The sequence below is a fragment of the Camelina sativa genome, chromosome 14 (assembly GCF_030686135.1).
Source record: "Camelina sativa cultivar CO46 ecotype springtype chromosome 14, ASM3068613v1".
In the NCBI taxonomy this organism is placed as follows: Eukaryota; Viridiplantae; Streptophyta; class Magnoliopsida; order Brassicales; family Brassicaceae; genus Camelina; species Camelina sativa.
The window spans coordinates 17,361,355-17,384,250 of record NC_141893.1 but is presented as its reverse complement, the minus strand read 5'-3'; the positions used below and the strand labels follow the sequence as shown (position 1 = coordinate 17,384,250).

General features: G+C 34.8%; 3 protein-coding genes and 1 long non-coding RNA gene across 22 annotated transcripts; 2 read left to right on the top strand and 2 right to left on the bottom strand.

Annotated features, from left to right (window-relative positions):
* Positions 1-1,181: 1,181 nt before the first annotated feature.
* On the bottom strand, positions 1,182-2,994 carry LOC104741963 (receptor-like serine/threonine-protein kinase ALE2). Of its 4 annotated transcripts, none has more exons than XR_015580149.1 (5): positions 2,880-2,994; positions 2,132-2,720; positions 1,861-2,026; positions 1,580-1,755; positions 1,182-1,473 (listed from the first exon to the last, which is right to left on the bottom strand). XR_015580149.1 is itself a non-coding variant. In XM_087484736.1 (5 exons), exons 2-4 carry the CDS (start codon positions 2,247-2,249, stop codon positions 1,721-1,723), a joined length of 312 nt encoding a protein of 103 aa, XP_087340862.1. In that variant the 5' UTR covers positions 2,250-2,720; positions 2,880-2,994; the 3' UTR covers positions 1,186-1,473; positions 1,580-1,720. The 4 variants fall into 4 exon arrangements, 3 of the variants coding, with proteins under 3 accessions (XP_087340862.1, XP_087340863.1, XP_087340864.1); XM_087484736.1 differs by having other exon boundaries at positions 1,186-1,473; positions 1,868-2,026; XM_087484737.1 differs by having other exon boundaries at positions 1,186-1,473; positions 1,868-2,026; positions 2,132-2,746; positions 2,880-2,990.
* A 973-nt stretch (positions 2,995-3,967) lies between these two features.
* LOC104743764 (Avirulence induced gene (AIG1) family protein) lies at positions 3,968-6,899 on the top strand. Its single transcript, XM_010464810.2, has 5 exons — positions 3,968-4,190; positions 4,469-4,578; positions 6,084-6,248; positions 6,326-6,457; positions 6,542-6,899. The coding sequence occupies exons 1-5, from the start codon at positions 3,968-3,970 to the stop codon at positions 6,680-6,682; spliced, it is 771 nt and encodes a 256-aa protein (XP_010463112.1). The 3' UTR covers positions 6,683-6,899.
* A 10,804-nt stretch (positions 6,900-17,703) lies between these two features.
* On the bottom strand, positions 17,704-18,138 carry LOC104743763 (uncharacterized). Its single transcript, XM_010464809.1, has one exon. The coding sequence runs from the start codon at positions 18,136-18,138 to the stop codon at positions 17,704-17,706; it is 435 nt and encodes a 144-aa protein (XP_010463111.1).
* Positions 18,139-20,922: 2,784 nt separating this feature from the next.
* On the top strand, positions 20,923-22,896 carry LOC104745285 (uncharacterized). 16 transcript variants are annotated; one of them, XR_015580150.1, is made up of 7 exons: positions 20,923-21,232; positions 21,430-21,598; positions 21,718-21,830; positions 21,930-21,991; positions 22,076-22,327; positions 22,423-22,471; positions 22,560-22,896. It is a non-coding gene; the product is annotated as an uncharacterized LOC104745285 (long non-coding RNA). The 16 variants fall into 16 exon arrangements; XR_015580160.1 differs by having other exon boundaries at positions 21,351-21,598; positions 22,247-22,327; positions 22,565-22,896; XR_015580151.1 differs by having other exon boundaries at positions 21,351-21,598; positions 22,247-22,327.

The following is a 22,896-nucleotide window of genomic DNA, read 5'->3' as shown; positions in this document are numbered from 1 at the left end:
TAAATTTCAGTTCAGGACAAACATTGTTTTGACGACAAAATTTTCATGCAATTACTATATTTTTTTATAAACTAATAGTGTTATGTGTGGTGCAATTGTTTAAATAAAGAACTGTGTACGTGTCATAATGTTAAATTTAAAATTTGCACGCATTAACCTTAACAAAACAATTTTTTTTTTTTCCATATTTAAGCAAAAACTATCACAGCTTAGCAAAGTTTTTGCAAAATGTGAAGGTAGAAAATAGAATGGGGAAGGCCATGACGTATGAGAGAATTGATATTAAAAGAAATTTTTTTGAGGGTGCGCCCTGAAGCTAATGTAGCAAACGTGCTAGTCACAATTTTTTTTGGAAAGTGTTTGGTACCACAGGCTAAACTAGAACATAACTAGACTATCGCTCTGTTGCTGCTAGCTATAGATGTTCATAACCGGTATAGATATGCTGAAAACGATGCTGCTTGACATGGCCAAGAGTAGTGAATTTGATTAGATTTGATGAATAACCATGTAGTAGAGAATGGTGCAACGAACTGATCAAATCGATTTAGGTAGGCAAGTATAAGTAGGCAACATCTGTGTGTACATGGTTGTAAGTTCTACATTTTGGCGTGGTTGAAGATAATTATTTGAAAAAAAAAGTGTCAGGAAAAATGGTTGTATTATGTATAGATAACGTGCATCTGGATTACATACACACCATCTTATTGTCAAAATGCAAAATTTTAGTTTTCTATTTAATAAGAATATTTTTAATTTTTACTTAATTATAAGAATAAAGACTTTTTGGGTTGTTCAATATATAATCATGGACAGAAAAGAAAATAATAATAACAATTTCCTATATATATTTTTCTTTGACAATATTTCAAATTATTATACAGCTTTCTTTGAAAGAGACCAGATTCGAACCCGTAAGAAAGGTGAGTATCACTGGGCAGTGGCCCACTAATTCCTTCTCAATAATAATTTTCTGTATATAAAGCACACTTGATACGTTGCTACGTTGATATACTTCTCTATAACTATTAAGTAGTATCTTTTGGTTGGTTAGTTCTTCGTCTTAAAGACCATCTCCACTAGAGCAACTCATATAAATTACTCATAATTAAACTAATAATATAATTAATATTAAACTAAACGAAGTAACTCACTAAGAACTTTAAACAAAACAATCTTCCACTAGAGAAACCCCATCGATTTAAACAAAACAATCTTCCACTAGAGAAACCCCATCGATGTTTCTTAAACTACAAAATCAAAAGAAAGAAAGAAAAACAAAAAATTAAATGTTGGATAATGATCAAATAAGCTATTTTTTTTTTGGCAGAATCTGAATCAAAAACAAGCAAAACACATTGATAAAGCAAGAGATGCAGGAAAATAGGATTAAGAATGAATGAGAAAGAAGGTGTGGAGCTGACGAATCCATACTCCACGACTCAGCATCATCCTTAATAATATCTCCATCATCTAGAGAAGCACAAGCAGGAAAAACAAAACAAAAAAAACCGAGTCTCATATATGGATGGGGAATTGAAGCTAATGTATTGAGTGATTGTAAGTAAAAAAAACTCACTTTCAAAAGTTTTTGTTGGTTTGATGTGGTCTGACTTGCCTGACTAGTTCGAAAACATCAATGGAGGCTTGGCGTCGACGATTGAGCTACTTCTCTCTACCAATAGACTTCAGTAGTTCCTCGCAACACCATGATTACTAGTCATGTTAGAATTGGAACTAGCAGGAAGCTGATAACTGAAAAAAGAAAGACAACCAATATTGTAAAAGTATTAAACAACAAGCTAAGAAGACAAGGATAGATAAAGATCAACTAGGCTCAGAGTGCGTAAGAGAGAGAACCATCAACCATCTATATTTTGTTCAAGCAAGATGTTGCTGGACTTGAAGTCTCTGTGTATAACTCGGGGGCTAGAGTGTTCGTGTAAATACGCTAAACCACGGGCAGCACCAAGAGCTATCTTCAACCGAGCATCCCAATCTAACGGCGAAGATTCTTTATCGATTCCTTAACAAGAAACATAAAGAAAACAAGAGATTAGATTCAAAAATAAGAAAACCAAACGGAACCAAAACCATAGGTATATATGAGGTCTGGAAAAAAAAATCATACCGTGGAGGTGAGATTCAACGCTGCCATTTGGTATGAGTTCATAAACCAAGGTTTCTGTGATGAAGACGGCTAAGCATTTCAACTTCAGCCAAGAACTCTTGGCTACCTTGATGGTCATTTCTCTTCAATACTTTAACTGCTACTTTAGTTCCATCATCGAAAACACCTTCGTAAACCCGTCTGAATCCACCTTCACCAAGAACCCTCGATTCATCAAAGTTATTAATAGCTTTCACTATTTCGCTTGCTGTGAACGTTTTTGCAGAGAGAGTAAACAGAGCAATGCTTGATTCAAATGAGCTTAATGGCCATATTGATCGCAATTGCCACAGGCTTTTTCTTCTCGATTCTGCAGAAACAAAACCAGCAATAAACCAGAGCTTATCTCTCCCAATGAATCAACGCAGCAACAAAAACAATCACCTTGCAGATATTATCATCGCTTCCAGATAAAATCATATTTCGTTGATCAGGGGATAGAGAAGTATCAATAACAGTCAAACGCAATCCCCGTCATGCAGTAAGTAAACCGTTGCCACTCTCTTTGGATAGAACTTGGATTGGCTTCACCATTGCCACTCTTAGAGTACTATAGAGCATATAATTTCAATAAATCTGAAGGCTGATCAGTGACAGATTCCAACAACTCCAAAAAGTTTCAATCTTTTTCGAACAAAATCAGCAATAACCTAACTCCAAAATCTGAACTTTTTGTAATTGAAATCCAAAAATAATAAAGAGAGCAAACCTTGGAGTTTGAGAGAAACAACACCATCTTCAACGGAGACAACGTCGACGTTACCACCATTGGAAATTTTTCCGGAGTTGAATCGGCGAATCCATTGCCGTTAAGATCGAGAGAGAAAGGAGAGAGGACGTCGTGAAAGAAAAAAAGATTTATATTTATCCAACAACCAACCAAAATCTAACACGTGTCGTTGCTTATGGGTTGCTTCCGCTCCTTTTTGTATTGTAGAAACGATTCTCAAATAATTGGACAATATTATGTATGGGTTTTTTATTTATTTTTTGGCCCTAAATAGAAAAGCAACACATAGAGTACTCCTCACCGGAGATGCTCCCCACCGGAGATGCTCGTCCTCGTCCTAATATCTTAACCTAAGCTTTAAATCTTAGATAACAAGTCTATGCTATTTTTAACAGAAAGATACAACTTTTTCAGCAACATTAATTTTTATATAAAATTTTCGTCTCTTTTTTCTAAAGAAAATGAATGGTTATTTTTAAAAAGGGGAAAAATACGGAACATGCTTAAGGAGGACAAACTTCAAAACATATACGTTTGCAACATCTTTTTCAATATTATTCGGAATCATGAAACTGTATTAGTACGTAGAAAACAATTCGAAGAAATTTATAAATAATAAGTGGACCAAAATGACCATGTTTTGTTGACTTTAGAGCTAATATATATTATACTATAAAATAAACTACAAATCTTTGAATTTAGAAACATATAGTACCTATAAATGTAAGAAACGATGATTATAATTATGCCATTTTAATTACGAAAGCAAAATGAAATTGCTAAACTAAGTTCAAGTCTCATATTATATATTAACATTACATAAATATAAATTCAGTTGGTTTTCTTTTTATGTTCTATGACTTCATTTTTATATCTTTATGCTTTTATGACTTTTAAATAGTAAACACAAATTTATTTCCTTATATTTACAGTTTATGCAAAGACTGTACATGACATTATCTCATGTCCTCTCTAGAAAGTGTTGAACCAAAATTTTATATATATTTTTTGTCGTGTAAGTCAAAATTTCAACTATAGTCAACAAAGGGTGCATAAATTTTGTGAAGATGAACAAGGGTGGAGCTCAACAGAAAGGTCATTCTTCAAAGCAAGCTGAAAACATAATCCTAGTAGGACGGACAGGGAATGGAAAAAGCGCGACTGCGAACAGCCTCATTGGGAGAAAAGTGTTTGATTCAAAGTCACACGCTTCTGGCGTAACCATGAAATGTCAGACCCACGGCGTTGTGACAAAAGATGGTCACAAAATCAATGTGATTGATACTCCAGGTATATTGTTAATTACTTGAACCTTGGACTGAATTGACAGTATGGTCATTGCATTTGATTTCATAAACAATAGGTACTGCTTAACCAAGTCGCCTTGGTCCAGTGGTAGAGGAAGAAAAGTCCCGCCACCTGGGTTCGAATAGCATTGGCCACGGGGATTCGAAGTTTAACCTGGTTTCCTCAGAGTCCAGAAGATTAGTCTTTAGGCCTAAGAAGCCTTTAGGATCACTCTTGAGTAATAAAAAAATAATAGGTATTGCTTGCTTAATGTGGGGCAGGTCTGTTTGACTTGTCGGCATCGGCTGAGTTTATAAGTAGGGAGATTGTTAGATGCCTAACTCTAGCTGAAGGAGGGATACATGCAGTGCTCTTAGTTTTACTTTTATCGGCAAATATCAATTAATATAAAGTTAATAAAAATAAAAAACATATAACTTATTAAACATATAACTTATTAACATAATCATATAAAACAAAATGTTATTTTTATGTTAGTATTATTACCATAATAATTTAAATAACAAGCTTTCAATAGTTATTACTATAATAGATTATAGAAATAAGTATATTACCCTTTAATTATCTTCAACTTATTAAAAAAAAAATAATTCCCAATAAATATAGATTTATATATATTTATAAACAAATATAAAAATGACAACAAATTAGGGGATATCAATATATCATGATGTGTGATTATTTATATATATATATTAGTATGTAAACTAATTAATCTCAACATTTAGTGTCATTATTCATTAAAAATGGAAATATTGATAACCGAATAAGAATATACGTTCTAATTGTATATTCATATATATATGCTATTAAAAAGGAATGAGACAATAACCCTTATCATTATAAATAAACCCAAAAAAATTTATAATATATTTAAAATGAGTGGCTATTAGATTATGGAAAACTGTTATAGTTACTCGATAAACCATAAATATAAATTTGATTTTTAAAACACATAAAACTATATATTGCCATAGATTGTAACATTTTATAAATATTTTTTTACCACGTTCTCATATTTCTCGGGTTCTTACACGAATACGTTGATTTTGGAATTTCAATAATTTTTTCATAATGGTTTTTTTGGTAATAATCGGTCATTTATAGAAAATATTAACAAACTGACTAACTCAAAAGATTTAAATAGCCTAATCAAAAAACTTAAATCAATAAAGTAGATTATTTTCATATAATTTAGTTTAGAATCTGATTGTTAATAACATATAATAAAATTAAATAATTAAACTGAGTAATTTAGTATATGTTGTTATGGTTACATAAGAAATATGCAAAATTGTTATGATTACAAAATAAAATATAAAAAGATATAATATCAATATTTTCTCTACCATAAAATCTCTTACACATTCAAAAATTTCACGGGTGAAACGTATTAAATGCTGTTTTGAATACATAAATAAAAAACTTTAATTACATATTATGTATTTATGTTTGACACAAACAATATTGGTTCTAGATAATAATTTTGCTTAAAATAATTTTTTTAAATTGATTTATCCTTACCTAGTTAGGAGTATTAAAAGGCCAATTCTTGTAAATAAAACCAAAATGAGAAATTTTCTTCCAAAACTACCACTAAAATATATTATTTTAAAACTACCACACAAGTAAAACTAAATTTTTAACATTCAAAACTAAACTCTAAATCTTGAAAAATTTAACCAAAACCCCTATAAACTTTAAATAGTCAACCCAAACCCAAAAACAAAAAAAACTTACATCATTGAAAATCAATTTTTGTATTTGTTGATATATTTGAAAAAATAAAACTTTTGTATAGTGTTTTGAGGAATTCGACTTAAAATACCAAGTTTTAGGTCTATGGTTTTCATATCCGTATACTTTTCATTGTAGGAAGTTATGAGGATGTCGGGTAACCGAAAGGTCGTGATCGATAACAAGACTCATGATGTAGACAAGAAGGCAGAGCAAGTCCATAAGCTTCTCTCCTTAGTAGATGATATCAGAAGGAGCAGCCGTGGAGAGGCATATACCGATGATACATACCATATGATAAAGGTAAAAAATTTTATTTCTAGCATATATTCTCATGTATATATGAAACTTTAAAAAGATCGAATCCCATGGTATCTCAGGAAGAAAAAGAGAAACTACGGAAGAAGCATGAAGAGCTGGAATCAAAGAACTATTCAGAAGAACGTGCAGCGGAAATGAAGAATCAGTCACTTATATCGTATAAGGATAATTTGAAACAAATGTCAGAGCAGGTAAAAGTATCATCATCGATCATAATTGACTGCTTTCTATTTTTCCAATATTAACATTTAACAAGCTCTGAATCCTTTGTTAAGTTGGAGAAGAAGCTCAAAGATGCTGCGGAGGCACAGGAGAAAGCGTTAACCAAGATGACACGAGAAGAGAAGAATGAGCTTAACCTGGACCTTAAGATTCATATCCCCTTGCCGCCAATATCTCCATGCAACATTCTCTGAATAGTAGCTTCTTTTGAACAAAGATTTCCCCCAAACACTATCAGTTAATTATTCTCTGCGAAAGGGATTTTGGGTTTCTATAAGAATATACAAGCAACGAGGATCTGTTCATCCAAATTTTCAATCGTATTCCAAAGCTTTATGTGTTTTCATTTTGTATTACATGCTCTGTGATGTAGTACTTTTTTGGTCTATTCAATTATTATCAATCCACAAATCTGCAAAGACTCACACACTAAGAATACACAAGAGAGCTTAATCTAAACTTAAACAAAGATTTGGGTTTTGAGTAACAACTAGCTAAGAAGCAACTTTAAATAAGCAAACAAACAATGCAAACTGAAAGAGAACAAACGAAACAACTAAGAACAGATTTAAAATCAAGATGAAACAAGAGAACCTTGGGCAAGGTTAATGACTTGGGGGATAGCTAAACAATCTTAGATGTCTAAGCAACAATCAAGAACATTCCTAAAGCTTAGAACACTTATGCAAATCAATTCATTTCTATGATAGAGATTCTATGCTAATCAAGTAATAATCAACAATTTCCAAAAGTAATCACAAGATAAGCATGCATTATAAACAAGTCAAAAAACCACTAAGCACCCTAATCATCAATTTCCATTGGCTAGGAATGCAAAGCTCTTGAATAGGATGGTTTAGGAATTTCAATAAACACCTTCTGGGCATGGAAATCCTAATATCTAGATTCAAGCTTGATCAAGGCTATCTAACAATATTATCTCTAAACAAGATAGGAAACACATAAATAAACCCCTAAACATCAAAGATCAACCATCTATCCCCCTAATCTACCAAGCCCAAAGTCCTAAAAGATCTACTCACTCCTAATCATGATCACACAAAGGAAAAAGCTTGATCTTTGTGAAATCATAACAAGAGGTTATAGATTAGGAGAAATGAAGAAAAGATTACTATTAAAAACTTGAAATCAAACAAAGGTCTCAAAAAATCCAGAAAAGCAAACCTTAAAAACCCTAACAATTGCTAAAAAAAAAAGGATTCTTTCTCCTAATGAGTAGTTAGTATATTTATAGGAAAATAGGAAACTAACCCGGGACAAACCGGATTGGAATAAAACAAATCATAGAAAAACGGAACAAACCGGGTTTTGGTTCCAAAAATTATATTTGATCGACCATTGGTTGATCTCTTGGTCGATTGGTCAAGTGTGGGAAGTCTGGTCAAGTCCAGCTCGGGTTGATCGACCATTTGATCGACCAAATGGTCGATTGTTGAAGTCTGGGGTCCGTCTTGTGTCTTGATCGACCAAATGATCGATTGCTCGGCCGATCGTGTGAAGTCTGGAGGTCTGGTGAAGTCTGGCTCTGTTTGATCGACCAAATGGTCGATCGTTTTGTCTTGTGGCTCCAGTCTTCACTCTGGCTGTATATACGTTCACTCAAACAGGTATAACTCTTTACACGCACATGTGATTGGCCTGAAATCACCTCCATTGAAAGGTTTACTCAATTTCCAATAACTTAGATAGAGAACTCTGGAGCTAAATCCCAAGGCAAGGTCTTCATACGAGTCGATCTTTGAGAGACTGCAGACTGGTTCTGAATCATCGATCATCTTGTGTGCATCCAAATGTGTGTTTTCCATTATATTGCTAATTATTGACTTATTTGGCTCCAAAGCACACTTTCCTTGTGCATCTCTACTCCAGAGATAACAAACTTGATGCAAAATGCAACCTAAACAACCTAAATGCTCATGAATATGCACAAAACAATAAAAAATTAAGCTTTAAAATTACATAAAACACAAGATATCACTCTGTCTAAAAATATATTGTTGTATTTTTTGCCTTATGTGGACTTTCCTGTATATATTTATGTTTGCATGTGTATGGTCACGTATATACTTGTGAATGAAGGATCTTGTTATTGCATATATATAAATGGCCTACAACAAAGTTGATGTTTTAAATGGTTTACAACAAAGTTCATGGTTTAAATGGCCAAAATTTGAAAGTTCATGGTTTAAATGACATTTTTCCTTATAATTAGTCACCCATCCATTCAATCTATACTAATATTTTTGCAGCCGTTGTTGCTCAAAAATACGTTTTTGGAATGTTTTTGCATTTTAATGCCATTAAATTTTGTAGACCTCTGATCATTTTATGGGCTCCTTGATAATAATCAATGTACATAATTTATGGGCCTTCGTATGTTTAGGTTGTATAAAAATCGAAGTCCAAATTGTAAAAAAATTTACATTGCACTATAAACCACATAAATGATATCCTTAATTGTCTTACCTTAGTTACCATCGCTGTATATACATGATTCTCTACTATAGGAAGTTCATCATATAGCGTGAAGAGACATGATTTACTTACCTTAACAATCATCTCTCTATATACACCTTCCTCACTTTCCACGGGTTATATAACTTTAAAGGATATAATTCCAATATAATAATGTTTTTTAATCCTTTTTCTGGGTCAAAAAAAAATTTAAAACATAAAAATTATACTTATGTTTTAAGTAAAAAATAATTACTAGATTTACAGAAATTAGGCAAAAATTGCCTATATTATTAGATTAGTATATAAATAAAATAACATAATATCATTCAATTATACACATTAACACATATTATTAAGTCACACAATCATGAGAGATATATAGATTTTTGAAAATAATTAGACAACAAACTTAAACACAAATTATATTTTAATAATATATAGATTATATTTATAAAAGATAAAATAATATTTTGTCCCACGGGTCCTGACACAAATATTAAATACAATGGCTAATTTAGCTCACCTTGACAACAACAACGTGTTCCAGAATTTTAAAAGGATTGATATTGAGAACCGAATGCAAAAAAGTTATGTCCGTTAAAACCGAATGCAAAATCCGCCCATGGACCTATAATTAATATTTATAAAATAACTGAAAAAGAAATATATTCTAAAAGATTAATTTAAAATTGGATAGCCCTTTGGTCGACCCGCTAACCCGTTAAAATCCACAACTCATATGGATTTGTCAAAACAGGTCTAATATATTTGTTTCCATACCCACCCCATCGTGATACTATTTGGGCCAAGTCCACGGGTTATAGGTCCGCTTAGCATCTCTACTCTTCTCTTTCATTATTTTCACTTCATTTTGCAAGAAATAAATCAATATAACTTTAAAATGGCTTCCCTTTTTTGGGTTAGGATACTCTCAGTGTAATAGAGTCTTTAACCATCCAGGAAAAATATTTTGTCGGAAAAACACCCTTATCCTCTTACTTTTCACCTGTTTACATCCTTGTTTAGTATATTCTGGGTTTCTAATTCTCATCTATTATGTTTCTCCAAGATCTTCAAAACCTTCTTCTTATTCTGAAACTCTGCTGCTATCAGCCTGTCTATCCTGAAATCAACCGAAGCTCCTAAAGTATGTGTGAATCAATTGATAACATGATTAAGGCCATGTCACTAGAAGAAGCAGATGAGCCATTTAATCTGCCGGATCTGCCCCAGTTTTCTTCAAAGAATACAAATTCTATGAGTTTAATGGGTAGAATTCTCAATCCTGATTGCCAAAACGTTTCGGATATAGTTTTGGATATGCCAAGGAAGTGGTTAATTTATGACAGGGGTTAGGGGAGTGGCTCTTTCGAAAGACAAATTCTAATTTATCTTCAAGTACGAACAAGATTTGGAAAAGATACTTAGCCTGGGGGTGCATACGTATAATCAGTGGACAATAGTCCTTACTAGATGGGTTGAATCACCTACGCCTGCTTACCTCCAATCAATTCCAATATGGGTACAAATTCGCAATATACCGGTTAACCATCACACGCAAGAATCAATTAAGGTATTTGCAGAATTCGGAGGACCAGTTACTCAACTTGATTACGATCCATCAATTTCTTAGAATCAGGATTTTGTTCGAGCGGAGATACTTTTTGATGTTTCAAAATCACTTCGAAGATTCAAAGTGATAGTTCTTCCTTCTGGTGAAGCTGTTACAATCCTATATGATTATGAAAGGATTCAGAAGAGATGCTACTTCTGCCAGCGTCTCACACATGAACGAGAGAAGTGCCCTCTGTTTCTTCATAAGCAAAAAGAATTTCAGGGCAAAGAGTTACAGCACTTAGTTCATGATAGATCCACAGTCTTGGAATCTTTTACTTCTCCGGCTCTAACCTTTCCAATTGAACAAGACTTGGCTCCTCCAATCCGGAAGATTAGCAATCCAGTTTCACCCATGTTGTATGAAGACTCAACAGACGCTCAACTTGGAACTCAAGAACAGACTTTGAAACCTACCTTCTGCCTCTGCAAGGGATCCTCCAGACATAGCAAACCTTTATGAAGTTCCGTTGGACTCTTCTTATGTCTATGATATTCTTAACTCGGATGCTAGCACTTTTGGAACAGCAAAAGCAATTTTTTCCTCCAGAAAGAAATCTCTTAAGCCAACACGAAACAAAATAGGTATTCTTATACACTATCCTCCAATAAATTCTGAATTAACCTTAGATTCAGGATTAAATTTGTTGGGTAAAAGGAAAGGTTCAGTAGAAGAAAATAAGCTTCACAAAGTAGCTAAGAACACAAAACAAAAGATGGTCCCAATTGAGGGATCGTCTACAATCTAATGAGCATTCTGAGCTGAAATTGTCAAGGATTGGGACGGTTCCAAGACTTGACAATTCCTCGTCTCAAGGAAATACTTAAAGAATATTTCCCTGAGATTTTGTTTTTGATGGAGACTATGAATAATAGTAATGTTTTGGTAGATATACACGAATGGTTAGGATATGATAGAGTATTTACTATCAACCCTATAGGAAAGAGCGGAGGTTTAGCTTTATTTTGGAAAATCAATGTTGATATCACCTTTCTTTATGTGGATAAGAACCTCCTAGACCTCCATCTTAAGTTTGGTTCACTAGATTTCTTCGTCTCGTGTGTATATGGAGATCCGTTGTTTACTTACCGACCATTAGTTTGGGAAAAACTAATGCGTATTGGTTTAACAAGAAAAGAAAGTTGGTGTATGCTTGGGGACTTCAACGAAATTCTGAAGAATGGTGAGAAAATAGGAGGACCTAGAAGAAGCGAGGCCTCCTTCTTACCTTTTGTGGACATGCTCAGAACCTGCGATATGACTGAACTTCCTTCTCATGGTAATAGCTTCACTTGGGGAGGTAAAAGAAGTGACTTGTGGATCCAGAGCAAATTAGATAGATGTTTTGGGAATAAAACCTGGTTTAACTTATTTCTAGCCTCTAATCAGCAATTTTTAGAAAAAAAGAGGATCCGATCACAAACATGTTCTTGTCAAACTTTTATCCTCTAGTAGTCCTTGCAGAAGGAATTTTAGATTTGATAAAGGATTATTAAATAAACCCCTGGTTAAAGAAGCTATCTCCCTTGCTTGGTTCAACAATTCTCCTATCTCTTCAATCTCGGATAAGATTCAGAGATGCAGGAAGGCTTTAAGAAATTGGAAAAAGGAAAATCAATTCAACTCTTTAGATAAAATTAATCAGCTTCATATTACTTTAGAACAGGAACAATCTTCCTCTTTTCCTTCCTTTTCTCATGTTCATGGTCTTAAGAATCAGTTGCTTCTAGCCTATAGAGAAGAAGAGACCTATTGGAGTCAACAGAGTAGGGAAAAATGGTTACAGGAAGGAGATTGTAACACAAATTGTTTCCATGCCTCTGTTCAAGCAAATAGATCAAGAAATAGAATTCATGCCTTGATGGATACCAATGGGAACATTCAAAAATCAGAGGCTTCAAAAGAAGAGGTTGTTATCACTTCCTTAAACGAATTATTCCATTCATCTAACCTAAGCAGTTTCGATTGGTATTCCATGATTTTCATCCTAAAGTTTCTGCCCAAATGAATGAAATTTTAATAAGCAAAGTGACTAGTGGAGAAATCAAAAAAGCAGTTTTTTCAATAAACCCTACTAAAGCCCCGAGAGCAGATGGAATGACAGGCCTGTTCTTTCAACATTACTGGGAAATCATCGGTCCTCAAGTTATAGAGGAAGTGCAGAGATTTTTTAACATAGGAACCTTTCCAACTGAATGGAACTACACACAGTTTTGTCTTATTCCTAAGGTCAGGAATTCCAATCTAATGTCAAATCTTAGACCAAATAGTTTATGTTCAGTCCTTTATAAGATCATATCCAAGATTATAGCCTCGAGACTGCAACCCCTCTTACCTGAAATAGTGTCCCCAACTCAGTCAACCTTTGTTTCCAAACGTCTAATATCTGACAATATCTCAATAGCTCATGAAATGGTTCATGCGTTGAGAACTCATCCTTCCATTTCTTTAGAATACTTGGCAATAAAGTCTGATATGTCCAAAGCCTTTGATCGATTGGAATGGAATTATCTTCAGAGATTGTTAATTACCTTAGGGTTTCATCGTAGGTGGGTTCAGTGGATTATGTTTTGTGTTACCACAATTACTTATTCTGTCCTACTAAATGATCAATCCTTTGGCATGATCTCCCCTCAGAGAGGCTTGAGACAGGGAGATCCTATCTCTCTCTTCCTATTTTTTCTTTGCAATGAAGGTCTTACCCACATGCTGAATAGAGCTGAGACTGATGGGTCAATTCAAGGAATAAAGTTTTCTAATTTTGGGCCTTCTCTCCATCATCTCCTTTTTGTTGATGATAGTCTCTTTAGTTGTAAAGCTTCTCTCTACCAGGTTAACAACCTTCAAAGTATATTGCGGTCTTATGGTGATATGTCGGGTCAACAGATTAATGTCAACAAATCTTCGATAACTTTTGGCTCAAAAGTAGATCAGCACACTCAGAACTCTATAAAGATCTGAGTGCAGGATCTTATTTAGGCCTTTCAGAATGTTTTAGTGGATCACAGGTAGATATGCTTGACTATGTCTATGATAGACTGAAATCTAGACTCTCAAGATGGTTTGATCAAACTCTTTAGGAGGAAAGGAAATCCTTCTGAAAGCAGTTGCTCTGGTTTTGTCTGTATATGCGATAACATGTTTTAAGGTTTCTATTACCACTTGTCAAAAACTTACTTCCGCAATGTGTACTTTTTGGTGGAATTCAATGGAACATAAGAAAAAGATTCACTGGATAAGCTCGGATAAGCTCTACTTAAGGAAAGATCAAGGAGGACTAGATTTTAAGGATCTGCAGGCTTTCAATCAGGCATTATTAGCTGAGCAAGCTTGGAGAATCTTACAAAACCCTGACTGTTTGTTTGCTAGGGTTATGAAGAGTAGATACTTTGATAACAATCAGATACTAACAGCAGTAATGGGTTACCGACCTTCTTACATTTGGAGAAGTGTTCTTCATGGTAGAGAACTACTGCTGAAAGGGATCAACATAATGATTGGCAATGGTCAAAATAATTATGTTTGGACCAATCTGTGGCTCTTAGATGATGGACGAAGAAGAATTCCTTTAACGAAAAATATTTTCATTAATCTGGATTTGAAGGTATCTACTTTAATTAACTTGTTCACGAGAACCTGGAATCAAAGTTCATTAGAGGAATTATTTTATCCCAGAGACGTGTCTATTATTTTAGCGAATAATCTAGTAATATCAAAGTCAGACTTTTGGAGTTGGATACATACTAAGAATGGAGATTATTCAGTCAAAACAGGGTACACTTTAGCAAGCCAATTGAATAAACCGAATCTGATCTTTGAAGCAGAAATGAGACCCTCTCTTAACGATCTAAAGACTCAGGTGTGGTCTCTACATACCTCGCCAAAAATTAAAAATTTCATTTGGAGGGCTTTAAGTGGAACTATTGTTGTTGCAGACAGATTGGAAAGTAGAGGATTGAGCAAAGATCTGAGATGTCAATTTTGTGGACATGAGAAAGAATCTATCAATCATGTTCTTTTTTCTTGTTCCATTGCCAGACAAGTATGGGCGCTGTCGGAGATTCCTACCCCTGAAGAAGGTTTTCATCAGGTCTCTGAATATGCTAATATCTCCTATTTGCTCTCTATAGATAACAATCAGCAAATCCCCAATTATATTAGAAAAAGCTTTCCCTAGATGCTTTGGTACCTATGGAAACACAAAAATGAGTTCTTTTTTGAAGGAAAATCAAAGGATATACTAGTTTTGGTTCTCAAAATAAGAGAGGAAGCAACGTTATGGGTTAATGCTCAAGGTTTGGAAACTCGACAGGCTAGTTCCAAAGTCCCTGGATTGGATTAGTCCTCCAAACTCTTGGCTGAAATGTAATATCGGAATGGCATGGTGCAAAACTACTCAAACAGGAGGCTTTTCTTGGTTTAAGAGATTGGAATGGCAAAGTTAAGATGCATAGTCGACGTTCATTCTCTAACATTACCAGTTTGGTGGATGCCAAATTTCAAAGTACCATGTGGGCTATTGATATTATGGTTAATCATCATATTTACCAGGTGATCTTTTCATCAGAAGCCTCTCAAATGATCAATGCAATTAACTATTCTCAAGAATGACCTTCTTTCCAGTTTTATGCATCGGAAATAAGAAGAAGTCTCTGCTTCATAAAAGAGTGGAAAATGGAGAATGCACAATCACATTCCAATCAAGGAGCTACCCTTATTGTCCGTAGTGCGACTCAAAAAAATTTCTTCCAGTCGTACGTAGCTATGGGTCCTCCAAGGTGGCTTAACAGCCTTTTTGCTTTAGAAGAACCGAAAAATACATAGGCTTCTCCTGGTTGCTAGGTTTGAATTAGGTATAAGATTAAATATTCTGAAGAGGTTTGATAGATGTTTTTTTGTCTCTTCCCAGTTTTTTTCTTTTCAATGAGTTGACTTTATCTGATTCCCTTCACTTATCCTTTTTTCATCTTATCTCGCTACTTTCAATCCTTTTGGTTCTACTACAGTATATATTTTCTCCCTTGATCCTGTTGTTTGGATAACTTCTGCAGTATTCTTAAAATTTTATTACCTCTTCCTTTTTCCTTCTTAACCCTTCTCTCTCTTATATATAACCATTACTAGCGTTTTCAAACCTCATCGTTTTCCTTCTTAGAGAGTCTAATGGAGAAAGATCTATGGGATGAGATTCAAAATTTCGCACTAGGGAGAGAAGACCCAGAACTCCTAATCCCAAACTCAGATTATGAAGATGTCCTAGCAAGTAACAGGCTTAGCTTGATCTCCGGACCACTAAATCCTGTGGATCAAAATCTGTTTGAAGTGGCGGCAAACCTTCATACAGCCTGGGGACTAGCATCTTCGGTTTTGTCCAGTTTCGTTTCCATTCTGAAAGAGAGCTGATATCAGTACTACGCCGGGAACGATGGAGCTTTAATAGATGGTTTGTTGCCTTGCAAAGGTGGGATGACTTACCACGTTAGGATTTCTTAACTTCTTTAGATCTTTGGGTCCAAATCAGGGGTATCCCTATCTCCTATGTTTCTGCTAAACCTATCCGCAGGATAGCTAGATCATTAGGGGAATTAGTGTAGGTGGACTTTGAAGACTCAGTTACCAACCAGATTTCATTCCTCCGAGTGAAAATCAGGGTTTCCATAACTGATCGCTTTAGGTTTTTTAGAAGGGTGAGATTTCAAACAGGTGACAGAGCCATGCTAGGATTTCAGTATGAGAAGATGGAAAAAATCTGTACTAATTGCTGCAGGATTATGCACCCTACCTCTCGATGCCCCTTTGAGCCTACCAATCCAAATCATTACAACAACCAAGATGATCAAGCTCATCAACGAAGAAATGATGGAATCGAGGATCCGGATTTGGCCCCTATCTCACAACAATCAAGTCCTGTCGCTCAAGTCCTTGTCTTCGTTCATGAGAGCCAACCTCCTCACCCCACGAAACGAGCTGCTCCTTACTTTGCCTTAGCCTTTCCCCACTTTGAACTCTTTGCCACAACCGTGATTCAGAAGAGTATGTAACTATGAACTTGCTCATATATTCATTTGTAATGTGATTGTCGACTAATGTGATGTTTTCGGTGTAGTTATGTTGATAGATATTTACAAACAACACTCTGACATTGGCAAGATACATACAAGGAGAACATAGACCCTGTAAATGGCGAAAGATTGTGGAAGAGAACGGGCAAAGGACCAATTGAAGTGCCTGATAAGAGGAAGAAGCGAGGGCGCCCAAAGAAAACAGGATAAAGGAGCCAGGTGAATCATCAACTAATCCAACTAAGCTTACAAGAGAAGGTAAAACTGTGATTTGTAGCAATTGTAAGCAAATAGGACACAACAAGGGAACCGGCACATAACAAGCAGTACAACCTGCTCCTCCACGCAAAAGGGGCAGACCACGAAAGAGTCTGGTAAGTAATTTGGATTAGGTGTAAGATGATATTTGTTTGATTGAGTATGACTAATGTGTAATCATGGTTGTGTTATAGGATAATGATGACCCATGAAGCTTCCAAAATGCACCAAAAAGGTGGAGGGCTGCTCAAAGTCAATCTACACCACCTCTAGCTCAAAGTCAATCCACACAAAATCAAGAAGTTCCGCAACATTCAATTGCTCCAGCGCAACATTCAAGTGCTCCAACTGCAACTAAAAAAACTGGTACATGACGTGCACGTGGACGTCCTCCTGGACGTGGAAATGGTTGTGGCAAGGCTCAAGGCAAGTTTCGTGGTAAGGGTCGTGTAAGTGGATCTGATGATGCTCCAAAGCCGCCTGTATTTTTTATGTCACCTTGGTCTGATAAGGTGTTTGGCGTTTGGAGACCTGAGAAAAAGTTGGATTAGTATTAAGACCAGTCTCTACCAGTCTTTTGTGTACCAACTATCACTTGTAGGATGATTTTGAGTAGGATGATGTCTTTCTTATCATAGGTTCATGATTGTTTTTGGTGGAGGGATTCTTATAATTTCAAACTATCGGCTATGAATGACATTAGATGTTTTTTGGATTTCAGTTTTTTGGATTTCATTTATAAGAGTACAATTACATCCATAGATAAAGATAGTCAAAACAACTTTAAATTCATAAGAGTAACCTACTTCCCCATTGCAAGAATCAACCCAATTACAACAATGAATCCGCCCCAAGACAACAAGATGAACTGTCGAAGCATTTTTTCCCTCTCAGTAGCTGCCATAACTGAAATCTCGAGCTTCTTTTTCTCTTCATCCTCTGTCTTCAGTAAATCGGTGTTGGAACCACTTACCATTTGCTCATTCATTGCCCTAAGAGATTCTTTCAGCTGCTTAATCTCATCTATCGCCTCTAGTAAGCTCACCTTCTGCCACCCATATGGTGAGTGTTCATCTGCCCAATTGCAGAATCCATGAACAACACATTTATAGAATCTTCTACCCGGATTGTCATTGGTCCATGACTTCGCAACAGTTGTAACTCTACCACATGTGCTGCAAAGAGGATCCCAGCTCCGGTTTGAATTCACATCAGACCCTGAACTTTGGCTCACCATTCTCTCAAACCAAACTCACCATTCTCTCAAACCAAATTTGATTTTCTGAAATTTTAGGGTTCTAAAACTCGAAATCGATTTGGGGGAAGAAGAAGAGGGCAAAATTGTCTTTAGTTCCTTCTAATTAACCACGTGGGGTTATATTTTAATCCTGATTAACATTTCCGTCACTAGAGTTAACAGTCGTTATGTGTAAGCCTTGTTTTAAAAATCTCCGCCTAGAACCGATTACGCCCCGTAAAATCGCTAGGTCCACTCTCTCCGCCTTGATTAATGACTAATCCCCGCCTAGCATCGATTATCTAATTATACCTGTCCAATTTGATTATAACCCGTACAATTCGATTACTTCCCGCTTAATTTTGTATATAATAATTATTTTTAAAACCAAATATAAATCAAATATGTATTTTTGTTATTTAGACATTTAAATTAAGAGTTTATGATGTTTTACAATAAGTAATATACAAACTTTTAATGAAAATCATAAATTTTCTTTTAAATTATGTTTTTATGTGTTTACCAGAATTTTAAAGACAATACTATAATTTTATATTTTATTTGATATTTTTATTTTAAAATAAACAGAACTATACATATATTTAATACTATATATTTTTTATTTTATTATTAATTTAATAAAATAATCCTAAAACTAATTCCCGATTAATTCCTGTTTAATTTACGATTTTTTTGTTAGGCGCTAGGCACAGTCCAACCGCCCGACTAGCGCCTAGCGATATCTAAAACAGGGTGTGTAAGTATGGATCAACCGTTATTAATAAAATGAAGATTTTTAAAGATAACGGAAAATAAACCAGATATTTTTTGGGAAATTTAATAACTAGAGGAATTAAACGGCAAAAAAAAATTAGTTGGCGTATTTTTCGGGTTTTCCCCCATAAAATAACTACAGTATTATAATTACATTTGTTAATTATTAATAATTAAAATAGAAAAATTATATATCCTGCATTAACTAGCACGCAACACAAAACCTAGCGACTTAATGATTCACTCCTTCTAGCATGATTCACACTATAGCAATTATCCATGCATATTTAGTCCTCATTCATTCATGCGACAAACATTTTGTAACGAACAGAGACGACATTGACGGTGGTGAGGACAGAGAGCTCCCTCTTTCTCACGAGCTCTCTAGGGTTTTTGGCGGCTTTCTTTAGTTTAGTGGGCCTCTATGTTTAGGGAACGAAGAAGATCTTTTTCATTTTCTATACTCACAAAAACCTTCGTGAATAGGATTTCGGATATGCCATGTTCACAACAAAAAAAAGAGTCAATTTAACTACTCATAGGTGATAGGCCACTTTGCCACCTACACACTTATGATTTCCTTACCTTTCTTCGGTCTTTATCATCCTCCATTGAATTAGGTAAATGGATTACACAATGCTACATGGAGAAAAGTAACCCCAACCCTCAATGCTTATTGAGAAAAATCTTTATTAAATCAATTAAAAACATCTCGCCTTTACAAAGTATAATGCAAACAAGAAGAAAATGAAAAAAAAAAAAAAATTAGGCTACAATCGCCTAATCATTATAAAGGAAATGTATATAACAAAAATGAAAACGAAACATAACGAAAGCAGACACTCCTCAGTTCATATCAAAGGTCCAAGACCAAGAGCATGCTCAAACTAGGAATATAGAAGATACTCTACGTCAGAAACATACAGTCTCGGGCAATAGTATTTTATTTTTCATAAAAGGGGAAGGCTGTGGGGGAGAGACGATGAGGTTCCGGCTTGGTTGAACTGGTTCTCGGCTCGAACATCCTGACCTGACGGGTCTTCTCTCGCATACAAGACTTGGTCATTGGGGTTCACTTCCCACTACAAGAAAACATGGTTTTTACGACTACAATTGGTGACTACATATGTAGTCGTTATTTTTGGTGACTATCTAATGACTATTGGGTGACTATTTTACGACTATAAATATTTGGTCGTATATTAGTCGCCTTTTTGTGACTACATATAATAGTCGGTATATTAGTCGTAATTTAGCGACTATTTTATGACTATATTGCATATCGAAACAAATAGTCACCAATTTAGCGACTATTTTATGACTATATCGCATACCAGAACAAGTAGTCACTAAATAGTCACCAATTTAGCGACTAATATGTGACTCAAGGTAAAGGTTGGTAAAAAGTTGCATATCAGTCGCTATTTAAGAAAATTAAAAAATTTAAAATTTAGTTTTAAACTTTAACCAAACTCCAAAACTTAAATCATAAACTCTAAATTTTTAACTTTCAATTTTTAATCTTAGAAATTAATTCATAAACCATAAAACTAAAACATAATTATTATTATATATACATAAACCAAGCTTTAGAACTTATAAGAAAATTAATCTATCACAAATCTTAAATCTTAACCCTAAACCCTATACCCAAAACCATTAACCAAACTCCAAAACCTAAATCATAAACTCTAAATCTTGAACTTTAAATTCTTGATCATAGAAATTAATTCATAAACCATAAAACTAATATTTAAAACTATTTACATATTTTCTTTACAAAAAATAAGTTTTAAAAAACCTACTAACTTATAAATTTAAATCTTTAACCAACAATTCAATATATATATATATATATATAATTTTCTAGTTCCAAATTTCTAAAACTTAAATCCCAAACCATGTTATAAACTCTAAACCTTGAACTTTATACTCATACTTCAAAATTGAAAATAATCTAAAATTTACATTGAAAGATTTATAATATAGAGGGAAAATGAAATATGGGCCTAAAATTCTTCAAAGCCTTTTCTATTTTTGTGCTTCTTCTTCTGCCGTAATTCATCTCTCTCTCTCTCTCTCTCTCTCTCTCTCTCTCACAGAATCCAAATTCACCCTTTGAAATTCCGACTATGAGCGAGCTTGTTGCTGGTGGGTTCGAGATCGGCGATGATTGGATCTCGCCTTGCTAAGAAGGCGACAACTAAAAAGCAGTACAGCCGGTCTCCTGTTCCCCATTGGCCGATTAGCTCGATTTCGTAAGAAGGACGAGTACGCCGAACGTGTTGGTGTCGTAGCTTGGATTTAGCTAGCCGCCGAGGTAATTACCCCTTCTCTCTCAGTTATTTTGACCTTCAAATTCATAAAACCCTAATTTGAACGGGGTTTCATAAAACCCTAATTTGAAAGGGGTTTTTTTTTTTTTTTTTGTAAATTAGATCTGTGTAAGTTATGGAATTGACTGGAAACACAGAGAGGGATAACAAGAAGACTATGATTGTGTCACTTCACTTTCAGCTTGCGGTGAGAAACGATGGGGAGCTGTGTGAGTTGGTTGGTGATGTGACGAATTCTAATGGAGGTGTGATGACTAACATTCACAATCTTCTTCTCCTCCTTCCTCAATCGCCGTTCCTCAGCTCTCATTCTCTTCAAAGACTAAAATTCACAATCAAGCCAAGCCAAGGTCAGATGTCTTAATATTGTGGGTCATGAGATTTTTTTTAACATTGTTGATTATATAACTATGGTTTTTGTTTGCAACTACATCAGCGATGTTACTTACTCAAACTAGTTCTTATTTAGGTCAATGGAGATGGAAAGTATGAGCGGATAAGGTCAACAAGCCTTTGGTGGAGGTTCTTACCAAGAAGAGTGTTGTCTTTTCCACATCCTTCGTCCGGTTGTTCATGCATGAGGTTTTAGTTTATCCTTCTGTATCTGTCATTCGTTTTTGGGGCTTTAGTTTAACACCATACAGTAGATCTCTATTATATCTTCTCTATATTTAATTGTAGGATGATCTACTATTTAAAGTCCTCCTGCAGTTCCTGTCTGTACCATTGCATAGAGAAGAACTGTAAGTAGGGTAAAACACTGCCTTTTTTGCAAACAGTTACCCAGATTTCTATGAGCTCTTATGGGCGTTTTTTTAACTTATAAGGCTTAACGTGGAAGAGCATTCGCGTCAGGATGAGGACCAAACTATTTTCTTCCGTTTATCATAGGGCTCTCATGTTTAAACCAATGCAGCACCCTTCGTTGTATTCAACCTGTCAAGAATCTACAAAGATCAATTTTCGCATCTAACAGTTTGGATTCCCTTGTGTTACAGATTGACATGGACACTATTCAAGTCAGTAACCTGAATAGGCAATTTATATTCCGTCCTTCTCATGTTGGCTCCAAGGCTAAGGTATATTTGCTTGAGCTAAGTCCAAGAGAATCCAGTTCATAAGAGAATTCATGTGACCATATAGACTCAAAGTTGTTTGGGTTTGTTGAATCCAGTTTAGGAGGTATATGTTAGCAACCTGAGCTCATTCTCCCTCGCTTCAAGGTATGTAAGCAGCCTGAGCTCATTCTCCCTCGTTTGTGTTTGTTAAATCCAGTTTAGGTATATGTAAGCAAACTTCTTTTTTCTCCAGTTCAGCTGATTTCTCTCTGATGGTGTCATTAAGCAACCTGAGCTCATTCTCCCTCGCCTTAAGTTCCTTAAGAGATGCTTCCATCAGCTCAGCTTCCTTTCTCCTTGTCTCGTCTCTGCAGTTTGCTTCAGGTCAAAATCTTTAACATTCATCTCAAAAGCAAAAGACTTCTCATATGGGAAAGCAAAGTAACCTCCTTGATGTTTCTGCATTACCCCAAGATACCTCCAATATTTACTTTCTTTTTTAGTAGTATGATGTATTCTTATATTTAATTATGTTTTTAGTTTTATTTTGTAATACAGTTTTTTTAATATCATGGTTTCATAATAATAAA

Coding starts and splice junctions, on each gene's coding strand:
- LOC104743763 (XM_010464809.1), bottom strand. CDS start 18,138: ATGGTGAGCCAAAGTTCAGGGTCTGATGTGAATTCAAACCGGAGCTGG.
- LOC104741963 (XM_087484736.1), bottom strand. CDS start 2,249: ATGACCATCAAGGTAGCCAAGAGTTCTTGGCTGAAGTTGAAATGCTTA. Junction 2,027..2,131: donor CGTTGAATCTCACCTCCACG/GTATGATTTTTT, acceptor TTTCTTGTTAAG/GAATCGATAAAGAATCTTCG. Junction 1,756..1,867: donor GCTTGAACAAAATATAGATG/GTTGATGGTTCT, acceptor TTCTTTTTTCAG/TTATCAGCTTCCTGCTAGTT.
- LOC104743764 (XM_010464810.2), top strand. CDS start 3,968: ATGAACAAGGGTGGAGCTCAACAGAAAGGTCATTCTTCAAAGCAAGCT. Junction 6,249..6,325: donor ATACATACCATATGATAAAG/GTAAAAAATTTT, acceptor ATGGTATCTCAG/GAAGAAAAAGAGAAACTACG. Junction 6,458..6,541: donor TGAAACAAATGTCAGAGCAG/GTAAAAGTATCA, acceptor TCCTTTGTTAAG/TTGGAGAAGAAGCTCAAAGA.